The sequence below is a fragment of the Malus sylvestris genome, chromosome 9, assembly GCF_916048215.2.
Source record: "Malus sylvestris chromosome 9, drMalSylv7.2, whole genome shotgun sequence".
NCBI lineage: Eukaryota > Viridiplantae > Streptophyta > Magnoliopsida > Rosales > Rosaceae > Malus > Malus sylvestris.
The window spans coordinates 3,541,468-3,553,480 of record NC_062268.1 but is presented as its reverse complement, the minus strand read 5'-3'; the positions used below and the strand labels follow the sequence as shown (position 1 = coordinate 3,553,480).

Genomic DNA, 12,013 nt, shown 5'->3' with positions numbered 1-12,013 from the left:
AGTGTTGATTAACACGCTTATTTCTTATTTGTGACATATCATTTGATTTGCAAATTTTGGTTTAAAATTTTGGTCTTCCTAGCATTATCCGATTTATAATCGTCCTCCTCAACCAAAACACCATCCAACAACCATACTTAATTTTTGGTTAGATTATAATTTTTTTTAATGACGAGTTCAATACTGATATCAATTTGTTTTCTCACCATTAAATGTAAATATATATTTGTATCAATGTGTATATATCTAGTTATGTGTGAAACCCCACCCCAAAAATTGGGTAAATTACATAGTAGCCCCTCAGGTTTGAGCTCTATTGCAATCTCATACAACATCTTTAAAACATTTCACTTTCATACCTCAAGTACTATTTTATTTCAATTTCATACAACCGTTAGATTTTCCATCCATGGATATGTTAAATGCTGACGTGGCTGCCACATATATGACACGTGGCTGCCAAATGTCTGCCACGTGGCAAATAAAATAATTTTTTAATTTTTTTTTTAAAAACCTGAAATTGGAAGAAAAAAAAAGGTCCGAACCCATAAAATAATTTTTTAATTTTTTTTTTAAAAACCTGAAATTGGAAGAAAAAAAAAAAAAGGTCCGAACCCAGAAGAAGAAGAAAAAGAAAGAGAAGAAGAAGAAGAAAGAGGAGGGAGGAGAAAGAAGAAGAAGAAGAAGAAAAAAAAAGAAAAAAGAAAGGGGTCCGAACCCAGAAGAAGGAGGAAGAAGAAGAAGAAGAAGAAGAAAAAAAAAAAAAAAAAAAAGGACCGAACCAAGAAAAAGGAGGAAGAAGAAGAAGAGAAGAAGAAAGAGGAGGAGGAGGGAGAAGAAGAAGAAGAAGAAGAAGATAAAAAAAAAAAGGTCCGAACCCAGAAGAAGAAGAAAAAGAAAGAGAAGAAGAAGAAGAAGAAAGAGAAAGAGAAGAAGAAGAAAGAGAAAAAAAAAAAAAAGGACCGAACCCAGAAGAAGAAGGAGGAAGAAGAAGAAGAGAAGAAGAAAGAGGAGGAGGAGGGAGAAGAAGAAGAAGAAGAAAAAAAAAAAAAAAAGGTCCGAACCCAGAAGAAGAAGAAAGAGAAAGAGAAGAAGAAGAAGAAGAAGAAGAAGAAGAAGAAGAAGAAGAAGAAGAAGAAGAAAGAGAAAGAGAAGAAGAAGAAAGAGAAAAAAAAAAAAGAAGAAAGGGACCGAATCCAGAAGAAGGAGGAAGAAGAAGAAGAAGAGAAGAAGAAAGAGAAAGAGAAGAAGAAGAAAGAGAAAGAAAAAAAGAAGAAGAAAGGGATCGAACCCAGAAGAAGGAGGAAGAAGAAGAAGAGAAGAAGAAAGAGGAGGAGGAGGGAGAAGAAGAAGAAGAAAGAAAAAAAAAAAAAAAAAAAAGGTCCGAACCCAGAAGAAGAAGAAAGAGAGAGAAGAAGAAGAAGAAAGAGAAAAAAAAAAAAGTGACAAATATGTTTTTTTTTTTTTAAATTAAAAAATTATTTTATTTGCCACGTGGCAGACATTTGGCAGCCACGTGTCATATATGTGGCAGCCACGTCAGCATTTAACAGATCCATGGATGGAAAATCTAACGGTTGTATGAAATTGAAATAAAATAGTACTTGAGGTATGAAAGTAAAATGTTTTAAAGATGTTGTATGAGATTGCAATAGAGCTCAAACCTGAGGGGCTACTATGTAATTTACCCCCAAAAATTTAGTGTAATTTGTATATATTACCTAACCAAAGTTAATGCAACAAATCATCCTATCTTGTAACACAGTCTTTTTTTGTAACTCAAGTGATTAACAAAAGTATTAATTTTAAGAGACGTCGAGAGTCAAACAAGGAAGCATTTATAGCTTGAGGAAGGATCATCCCATCCCAAATACACAAATTATCAACATGATGGCCTAAGAAAGTTATAGCATCCACCATGAAATTTGCTTATCTGCACATTCGAGAGTTGCAGATTCTGCGTTAATTTTTGTACAACGCAAGTGATCAAAAGAGAAAAGATCTTAGCATGTAAAGGAACAAATCAAATTAAGAACAAATGTTGAAAAGCCAGCTAACTAAATATAGTCCAGTCTTAGTCAAGTGCATTTACTCTGGTTACCCCAGTCTTGGTCGAGTACATTTACTCCTGTTACATCAATGACAGCATACGTCCGCGACTGCATATTCATCCATGGAAGACAACAAAAAGCAGGACCACAGGTGATAGGTGTGGTTGTAACAAGTAGATAACAGTGGAGCATGTTGGCGAGCGATCTTTAATATCGACGGACGTGGATTAGGTCAGTCAATCTAAGGGCTGGTTTGGTATTGTTGTGTTTTGAAAAAAAAAAACTGTTTCTGCTGAACTGTGAGAATAAACGGCTGTGAAATAAAGCTGTAGAGTGTTTGGTAAACTTTTTTGTAAAAATGCTTTTGGAAAAAAAAAAAAGTAGTATTATAGTGTTTGGTAAACTTTTATGTAAAACAGATGTGAAAAAAGCCGGTTTTTCAAAGCTGGGTTTTGCAGCTTCTTGTTTTTAGTTTTTTTTCACCCAAAACTGTGAAAAAAAACTGAAGCTGAATGTTTACCAAACACAAAAAAACTCCCGACTTTTTTTCATACCAGTTTTTTTTTTAATCATCTCAATCCCAAACTGCACCTAAGTCAGTTTGCTTGTTATTGCCCATTTGCATGTAGTTCTAATTCTCTTTCACGTAGATTAAATAGGTTTAAATTTGAATTGGGCGTTGTTTTGTCGAAAAATAAGGAGGGAAGCTTCCAAAAATAAAGAATTCTACATGTTATATTGATTTGGATTTTACCAAAAATAAAAATAAAATTCACGTTAAATGATACGAGACAACCTTCCTTGTACAGAGAACGTCTTCTTTCTCGAATCTCACATCTGAACAGAAGCAATGTACAAAAAGCAAGAACGCAACACGGTTGCCTAAATAAACCAAAGCTTCCGAGTGCAAGAGTGAATGTTCGTAATCAACTGAGCTACGTACTCGTTGAGGGCTTGGTTGGAGGAGGAAGAAGATGAAGTTCGGAAAAGAGTTCGTTTCGCAAATGGTGCCGGAATGGCGAGAAGCATACATGGACTACAACTCTCTCAAGCTTATCATAAAAGACATCCTGCGTTTCCGGAAGAAATATGCATCATCAACACCAATGGCCACGACGCCGGCAGGGTCGGTACTAAAGCGGAGGGTGTCACTCTACAGAGCATTCAGTGGGCTGACAAGCCGACAACGCGGCTCGCTGAGGAAGATGGAGGACGAGGAGATACTTGTGGCTGAAGAAGGGGAGGAAGGGCAGTGGCAGACAAGGTTCTTGATGCCGTCCGAGGACGGAGGAGAGTTTGAGGAGGTGTTTTTTAGGAGCCTGGACGATGAGTTTAACAAAGTGAATTGCTTTTACAAGAAGAAAGTTGGGGAAGTTGTGGAGGAGGCTGAGGAGTTGAGTAGGCAGATGGATGGTTTGATCGCTCTTAGGTTAAAGGTTGATAATCCAAAGGTGGATATTGGAGGAGGAAGTGAATTGGCAAGCAATGGGATTTCTTCAGTCTCATTTGTTCATCCAAGTGGTAGAAAAACAGGTAATTAAGAAGCAAAAAAATAAATGTGAACTTTTTTAGTTGTATTTCTTTTGGTTTCTTAGTAGATTCCATGTTATATAAAGTTTGAAACTTTAGATAACATAGGCTTTAAGTTCAATAGATTTGGGGAAGGAAGTGATTTTCCGAATTACCCTTTTCACCTTCTGCATTCCATTTTTTTTCGAGCCATAAATCAATTACATAATTGAGGGAAGGAGTGCAGAAGGTGAAAAAAGGCGCATAAGATTCTTAATTCAATAAGATTTTTTTTTTTCATTTTTCCCTAATATTTGAAGTATTTGTTTTGACTGTGAAGGAGGGAAAGATATGGATGTAATTCAAGAAGTTGAGATGAGCAATGAAGGAGAAATATTGGAAGAAGATGAAGAGAGGGGAATCGAGGAATTGGAAACCGCTGACCGGAAACCCAACAGAGGCACGGTGGATATTAAGGGGTTTAAACCACAACCACTAGAGGTTTTGAATCATATAAAGATCAACGTGGTGCCTGAAACTCCTGTATCAACAATCAAAAGCATATTCCAGCCGAATACGAAACCCGACTTATCATTCAGCAAGAAAGAGCTGAAGAAAGTAGAAGAGCAAATGACACAGGCTTTTAGCGAGTTCTACAAAAAGCTCCGGCTTTTGAAAAGCTACTGGTAACATGACAAAACCTGATTACATTACTCGAAAAATTAGTGCTATGTATGACTGATTATATTGCTAATGGAGGGTGCAGTTTCCTTAATCAATTGGCCTTCTCGAAGATCATGAAGAAATATGACAAGGTTTGGTTGCTTTGTTTCCGATTCATCCATTCAAAATTGAAAGTATTTGTTTCGATCATACTAACCGTGTGATTGTGCAGTTCTCTTCAAGGCCTGCATCGAAGGCTTACTTGAATATGGTGGATAATTCTTATCTCGGTAGCAGCGATGAAGTGAGTGAAGCTTTTTTTTCTGATCCAGACGATTACCACGAATCCAGACCATTGCCCGTCTAAAGCTTTTTCTTATGATCCATCCTTTGGCTTCGCAGGTTACTAGGCTTATGGAAAGGGTGGAGAGTACCTTCATAAAGCACTTCGCAAATGGAAATCGAAGAAAAGGAATGAAGACATTAAGACCGAAAACCAAAAGGGAAAAGCATAGAAATACATTTTTCTTGGGTAAGAGTAGTGCTATCTGAATGACAAGTTCTTTGTTCTTTCTCAGTTTCCATATCTAGTGGACCTTACGCAAGATATCAATGATCATTTTAATGTTGTGTACCTGCAGGGCTGCTCTTCGGGGGCTCGATTGCACTTGCAGTAGCCATCATTGTGCTTATGCATGCAAGAAATATCCTTAAGAGCAACGGGCATGATCTGTACATGGAAAACATATTTCCGCTGTACAGGCGAGTGTGTGCATAATAGTTATCCCATCATATCTACATCTGTGGAGAAATTTAAACCTGCATAGCTTTTTGTTTCTTGACGATCATTCATTTTCCCACTTTTGCAGTTTGTTTGGATTCATTGTCCTACATCTGATCATGTTCTCAGGGAACATATTCTTTTGGAGGCGCTATCGTGTAAATTATCCATTTATCTTTGGCTTCAACCAAGGGTCAGAGATTGGTTACAGACAGCTATTCCTTATCAGTTCAGGACTTGCAATTCTCGCATTGGCTGGTACCATCTCAAATTTGGATATGGAGTTGGATCCGAGAACAAAAAGCTACGTAGCCGTGAAAGAATTGGTCCCCCTGGGCCTAGTCATTGTAAGAGAGAGATTCTTCAACAAAACTGATTTACTTTGTTAAAACAGTTTGCTCATGAATCTTTTTCATGGATATATTACATTTGCAGGTTGTGCTTCTTATAATGGTTTGTCCTTTCAACATTATATATCGTTCCAGTCGATATTTCCTCCTCCTGTGCATATTCCGTTGTCTTCTTGCTCCTCTTTATAAGGTAACCAGAGCATAACTTCTTCCTGTGGGCATACTAATCGGATACGCTCAAGTAGAACACATAAAAATTTTGTTTGTTTTTTCGGTAGGTTACCCTCCCGGATTTTTTCTTGGCAGATCAGCTTACTAGCCAGGTACTGACACTACTATGATTCATTTAGCGTATTGATACTTGTGTTGCTTATGATCGAGTAATGTTGTAAATTTTCATTCAGGTTCAAGCCTTCAGGAGTTTGGAATTCTACGTTTGCTATTACGGTTGGGGGGACTTCAAAAAAAGATCACACAACTGCCTTGACAGCCACGTTTTTAAATCTTTCTACTTCATTGTAGCAATTATTCCTTATTGGATGCGTTCGCTTCAGGTATTCTGTGTTCAAAACTCTTTAATTTCTCCTTCATGAAAGTATATGGTTTTAACTGTTCTCTGCTTGCAGTGTGTGCGACGCTTGATAGAGGAGAAAGACAGAATGCAAGGGTTAAATGCGCTGAAATACTTCTCAACAATCGTTGCAGTAGCCATGAGAACAAGTTTTGATATGAAAGCAGGGATGACATGGAAAATCCTCGCTATAGTTAGTTCAGTTGTGGCAACTGTTTTCGGTACATACTGGGACATTGTCATTGATTGGGGTCTTCTGCAACGAAATTCTAAGAACCCTTGGCTGAGAGATAAACTCCTCGTATCAAACCACAATGTTTATTTTGTTGCCATGGTAGGATTACAACTTACAAGCTGACTTCTTCAACCCTTATGGAGTGCCATTCGTTCCTTATCGTTTGACATTAATATCGAATAATGTGACATGATGCAGGGGTTGAATGTTCTACTGAGACTCGCTTGGATGCAGTCAGTATTAGGAATTAGAGGAGCACCTTTCGTCCATAGAACAGCCTTGATCACGATAGTTGCCTGTTTAGAGATCATCCGTCGTGGCATTTGGAATTTCTTTCGGTATGTTTTCCTCCTCAGTACTCAACTCTCCAAAGTTGAGCAACTTGAACTGCTGTCGACTAATAAGCATTCGATGTTTTACCAAGCAGGTTGGAGAATGAGCACTTGAACAACGTCGGAAAGTATCGGGCGTTCAAGTCTGTACCCCTACCCTTCAACTACGACCGTGATCACACCAGGAGCGGATGAACATGTTTTCCATGGACAAAATATGATAGGAGTGAAAGTTGCAGAATTTTATTTTTTATTTTCACTTTTCTTCGTTTTGTTTGCAAAATATGACTGAAAAATAGGCAATTGTAATTGTTCTCTTCATTTTTGTTTGGAAGACTGAACAAAAAGGAAAGTGAACATACCCTATCTTGCTTGTTATCAAGTGTTTAAAGTGTTTTCCTACTTTTTTAACGATATTCTAAACTACAGGGAAGGAATTCAAGTGCATAATGAGAACACCACCACTCTAGCCAACGTGGCTACGTCCACATCTTGAGTAAAGGGTTGAAAGATCAGCACGCAACTTGATGCCTCACTCAATTATTGCAGTTAATTTTGGGGCCATAAAACCTGTGGATACAACTGAATTTGATGGCCACTTAAACAGTAGAGCCAGCCAGAGATTGCTATCCAAACAGAAATGGAGGAGGCCACCAAGTGGTTCAAATCCTTTCTTTTGTCTCCCCAAAAAGGACATCAAAAAATTGACGTCCTCTTGGAGAAAAGTCCTCAAATGCTCATCCTTCAATTCTGAAGATTTTCAAGAAAAACAAAATCTGAAATTAATTGAAATGACCCAAGAACGAAGTGAAAAATGAATGGTTAGGGACTTGTTATCTTGTTACGTTTGTGTTGATCCTAGAAACTACAAAGCCTACGTGGCGCGCAGGCCGAGTAATCTATAAGCTAACTACGTCCTTCGGTGAATGCGGGGCGTGCCAACTCGTCGGCCTAGCTTGGCCGAGGAGTAAATTTGTTGATGTTGCGTTGGGTCGCGCTACTGACTTCTGCGTCTTGCGATTGCGGCCAAGAAAGGAACGCGTCTCGGCCTCTTGGGCTCTCGAACCTGAAGACAAGGTTACTATTCTTACGAAGTTCAATATCAAATTCGGCTTTCAATGTGCCGAATGTAATAACTGTAACACCTCACTTCGCCGAGAAGGCTGATGAGATGACCTCGACCAATAAGGATTTAGGAACCCTTCTCGACCGAGACTTGGATAGGTAATCAATCGTTCTCGCCGCAGTGTTGTTGATGCCAACGGAAGGTACTGCGAGACCGACTGACTCTACGGTGACAGAGCTATCTATGCCGACTTAAGATATCACCGGTTGCTTCCACAGTGCTGTTGATGCCAACGGAAGATGTGTCAGCGAAAAAGGAAAAAGAAAAATCACAAGTTGTGAGAATTTGCGCAGGGCAATTTTGTATTGATTTGCAGGCCCTTTGAATGATGCACAGCCTCCTCTATTTATAGCACTGAATACCTTTGAAGTCGAGTCAAAACCCTACTCGAACTAGGTCTTCTTCTCCGGATCAAACACCCACTCGACCAGTCCTATGTTTACTAGGATTGTGAGCCTAGTCCTCTATTGAGCCGGATTCACTTCCGGGTTATTACCCTTGCCGAGACTCCTTATCGCGTTAGGACTCGACTAGTAAATGTAATATGACCTAGCCGACCTAGGTTTAGGAGCCCACGTACTAAATGATCCAAGGCTCCCCTGTCGCCAGGCCTCCCGGGCCGAGAGTGGTTCTATACTCGGTCCAACATGTTAATTTGAGCCCAAACAGTTTGTCTCATTGAAGATTTCAATATCATAAAAAATTTCTACTCTCTACACGGGCGGAGGGTTTCTGGGTGTTCTTTCTTCTTCGGATATTAAGGAAGATAATGAATGAACGTGTTATTAATGTTTTAATATCAAATCTAAGGTGAATGATCATGCATCCTTAGTCACCTGATGACCATGAGAACGAGACTCCTAATGGTTGGAGTTTGTCATTCGTTCTATGCTATGCAAGGAAAATAATTTCCGCATTCGTTTTCTTCTCATGCATAAAAACGTGTGCCAAAATCACTACGTGTTACAAATGAACCAAAAAAAAAAGATAACAGAGAAGAGCAGAATGAGATTTAGCTCTAGTGAAGTTGTTCAACATTTTAAGTTTCAAGCAAATGCTAATGAGAAAACTGCACAACATTGAAAAGTACTACTGAAAGAACTACACCACTTTCAGATTAGTGCTAATATGCTATGGTAAATTTCTCCTAGGGTTTAGGATTCCGGTTGCCACAAGAAGCGAAAACAAGAATGTAACACCGAAAGCATTAAGATAAACGCTGTTACGCACACTGTCGTCCTCTTGATCAGAAACGGAGGATGTACTGCAGGAGCTGATAGGTTAAACACTACTACAACTGGTCATCCTCCTCTTCGCTCTGCCAGCTGCCTACAGAGTTTGACGTAGAATTTTCGGCTGTGACAGCACCGGTGCTCTCCTCGTCCTGGCTTCTTAAGTGATTTGAAAGCGACCATGGGCTGGAAGTGGAGCTTGGGTTTTGAAGGCCTTGAATGGCTTTGATTGCAGCAACAGTCCCACGATATATATCCGTGTTTGCCTCCATGTTTGCCTCCATGTTTGAAGGTGTCTCAGATGCAATATTTGCCGAATCATTGGATTGTGGGTTTGAGTGACCTGTGTCTGGGGTGGTTTCATCTTGTGTGGTTGGTGTACCTTCAATGATTTCCGCTTCCAAAGGGAAGAGAAGCTCGAGATTTGCCTCGCATTCACGGACTAGCCTCGTGAGAGGTTCTGTTGTAAAGAAAGGCTGGCGTACGGCTAGTTGCGTGAAACGTACACGCAACACTCCTCCAGTTCGCTTATCGTACTTCTTTAGAATTTTGACAAGCCCTATTGAGCCAGAAGACAGCTGATTTTAGCAATAGATAACGCAGATATATAATGAAGAAATTCCCTGATGCTAACGGTTGTACAATACAGGCTAAATATGGAAGGTGAAAAGAAGTAGCTGTTGTACCTGCAAAATTCAACGAGCTATAATTTTTTAGAAGCACCATCTCCCCGTGGATGGTGACAAAGTCCTTACGGATGTCCATCACTTCTTCACTGAACTCGCTCTCTGATGTAAATACACCACTCCTGCTGCTCCTTTCATTGACGCTCTCGATTCTTCCTTTCAGTTCCTATCATTATTGCAGTTTGCAGATGAGAGCAGATAACCAGGAAAAAAAAGGCTTAGCTTCAAGCGAACAAGCACCACACAAATACAGACTTCCATTTACACACCATTCGTTGATCCATGAGAGAGATCTTAGTTAAGTGAAAAGGTTCTCGACTTTAATGATCAAAAGAGAAATTCAACTAGTTGAGACTCGAGGCTCGACCTGTTTATTATGAAAACTTCCCTTGTTTTCAAGAAATATTTTAGAACTCTTCTGTGTTCTTTTACCACTACTCTATCTCAACAAATCGTTCCAGCCACACACAATCCTTAGCTAAAATGCACTTGCTTACAGATGCCATCCTACTCCTACTCGTGCCTATCAATCATCTTAAGATCCTGCTCTCGTTTGGTGTCGATTGAATTGGATAACTCACTAGATTCAAAGGCTCTTGAATGAAGAAATGGACGCAAGCTCCGAATTCCTGCCATGAAAGAAACTTCTCCCTCTGAATCCTCTGAATCTTACCATCAACTCGGACAAAATTTCCATTTCTTCGTTCAACTTACACTAAACGTAGTGAGTTATCCAATCCAATCCGTTACTAGAAACCAATCAAGGCCTAAGAGACCAGCATAACACCAGTATCTGCAAATCGCTTAACACGAAGAGAAAGATTGAATTTTTGTAACATCCATAACAAGCAAGCCAAATCCATCAACTACCCATCAAAATTAAAGCGCGTATTTATGTATCCACACATGCAGATTCAAGAAAACACGAAGAAAAAAAGGCAATCATAATAACCTGGAAACGGATAACGAACTCCTCCTCCTTATCCACATAGAAATTGTTTAACTTCTCCAGCTCCTCATTCAGAATCGCAACGAACCAATCCTGGAGTCCGGCCAAAGGGTGGAACCCACCATCACCTCCATCAGCAGCGGCCGGATGGGCATCTGCCGGCTGGCGCTGAAACTCGAGTTGGCGAGGGAGGGAATCCACCGCGGCTATGGCAGCCGCGGTGGCAGGGAAGCCCTTGAGGAGCTTCTTCAGGAGATTGTAGCAGAGGAACTTGTCCCTCCACTCCGGGAGCGTCTCCTCCAGGTGGGTCCTGAACTTCTTCCCGAATTTCATGGCTTTTCAACAAACTCTGGAGATCAACTGCTCACAGGATTTCCTCTTATATTAAGAGAGAAATTAAATTTAATCCGGATCCTGAGAATGTCTCTCAAGTGGGAATATTTGGAAAGTGGGCTAGAGAGAGGTGGGGTGGTTTTTTCAAGTACATTTCTTGTTGGTGTGCATTTGGATTTTTCATCCTTACCCGAATACTCTCCAAAAGTTTCAGATTTATTTGGTTGTTTTTACGTTGTTTGATCATGTTGCTGCGTATATTCTCTCATCCTCGATCCGCAGACGGCATTCGATTTTGATAAATCCGTCACCACGACAACTTGAATGAGGTTCAAAAATGGAAAATGTTACACTTCGGACCACTAGGGTCTCTGGATCCCTTCCTCCTAATCCATCAAATAAGAGCATCCATGATATTGAAATTTGATCTAACGATATTATAACTTTTAAAATGAGTGGGCTTCTATTTGTAGCTGTTTGATCAAATTTTAATGACACGGATTCCCTGATTTGATGGATTAGGGAGAAGGAATCCGGAGACGATGCCTTTCCGAATTTCGAAACTCGTATCCCAAATATTCTAGCATGCTTCAAAGTACATTGACGGCGCCATTTTTTAGGTATAAAAAGTCACTGGTCTTAGTTATGTCATTCTAACCTATGATTTATCCTCAATCAAGTATCACCGCGCATCAAACTGTATCTAGCTGGAGACATAAGAAATATTCTGGGTTAATACCATCCATTTCCCGTCCTTCATTCGTGTACCGTGCATGCCAAATACCGATGAAATGATCACCAAGCGCCATCTACGTGAACTTCACTAGCTAGATCTCTCTCAAATCCTATGGCCTTTTTCTTGGCCGGAACGATTTTTCATAGAATACGTCTTGTTTATCTCGAAGAAACAGACAGAATGGAAAAGACTTCTTCATACGACTTTCGGGCAGTAGAGTTTGTTTGTGTTCATTCAACTTTAAAGCCCTACGCAACTGCATCTAAATTTGCAGTTGTGAAATCTTGGTCAATGAATCTTTAACAAAAAATCCAATGGTTGAAAAACCTAGTGTACGCACACAATTACACTAAAAATAAAAATCTCCTCGTATCCGAAAAGAGGAGACCGATGTACACATAAAAAATCTCTTTTCCGACGTAAATTGCTATTAGCACTTCAAAATGTCATCCTCAACTC

The 12,013-nt window shown here is 39.7% G+C and overlaps 2 protein-coding genes across 2 annotated transcripts; one reads left to right on the top strand and one right to left on the bottom strand.

The window, feature by feature from the left end:
- The first annotated feature begins 2,782 nt into the window (after positions 1–2,782).
- Positions 2,783–6,903, top strand: LOC126583741 (phosphate transporter PHO1 homolog 9-like). Its single transcript, XM_050248253.1, has 13 exons — positions 2,783–3,584; positions 3,901–4,246; positions 4,327–4,375; positions 4,456–4,527; positions 4,626–4,755; positions 4,865–4,985; positions 5,093–5,351; positions 5,440–5,544; positions 5,633–5,677; positions 5,759–5,908; positions 5,981–6,259; positions 6,359–6,498; positions 6,588–6,903. The coding sequence occupies exons 1-13, from the start codon at positions 3,026–3,028 to the stop codon at positions 6,685–6,687; spliced, it is 2,355 nt and encodes a 784-aa protein (XP_050104210.1). The 5' UTR covers positions 2,783–3,025; the 3' UTR covers positions 6,688–6,903.
- A 1,714-nt stretch (positions 6,904–8,617) lies between these two features.
- LOC126583739 (SPX domain-containing protein 4) lies at positions 8,618–11,985 on the bottom strand. The gene is made up of 3 exons (XM_050248251.1): positions 10,489–11,985; positions 9,537–9,702; positions 8,618–9,409 (listed from the first exon to the last, which is right to left on the bottom strand). The coding sequence occupies exons 1-3, from the start codon at positions 10,816–10,818 to the stop codon at positions 8,910–8,912; spliced, it is 996 nt and encodes a 331-aa protein (XP_050104208.1). The 5' UTR covers positions 10,819–11,985; the 3' UTR covers positions 8,618–8,909.
- Positions 11,986–12,013: the final 28 nt, after the last annotated feature.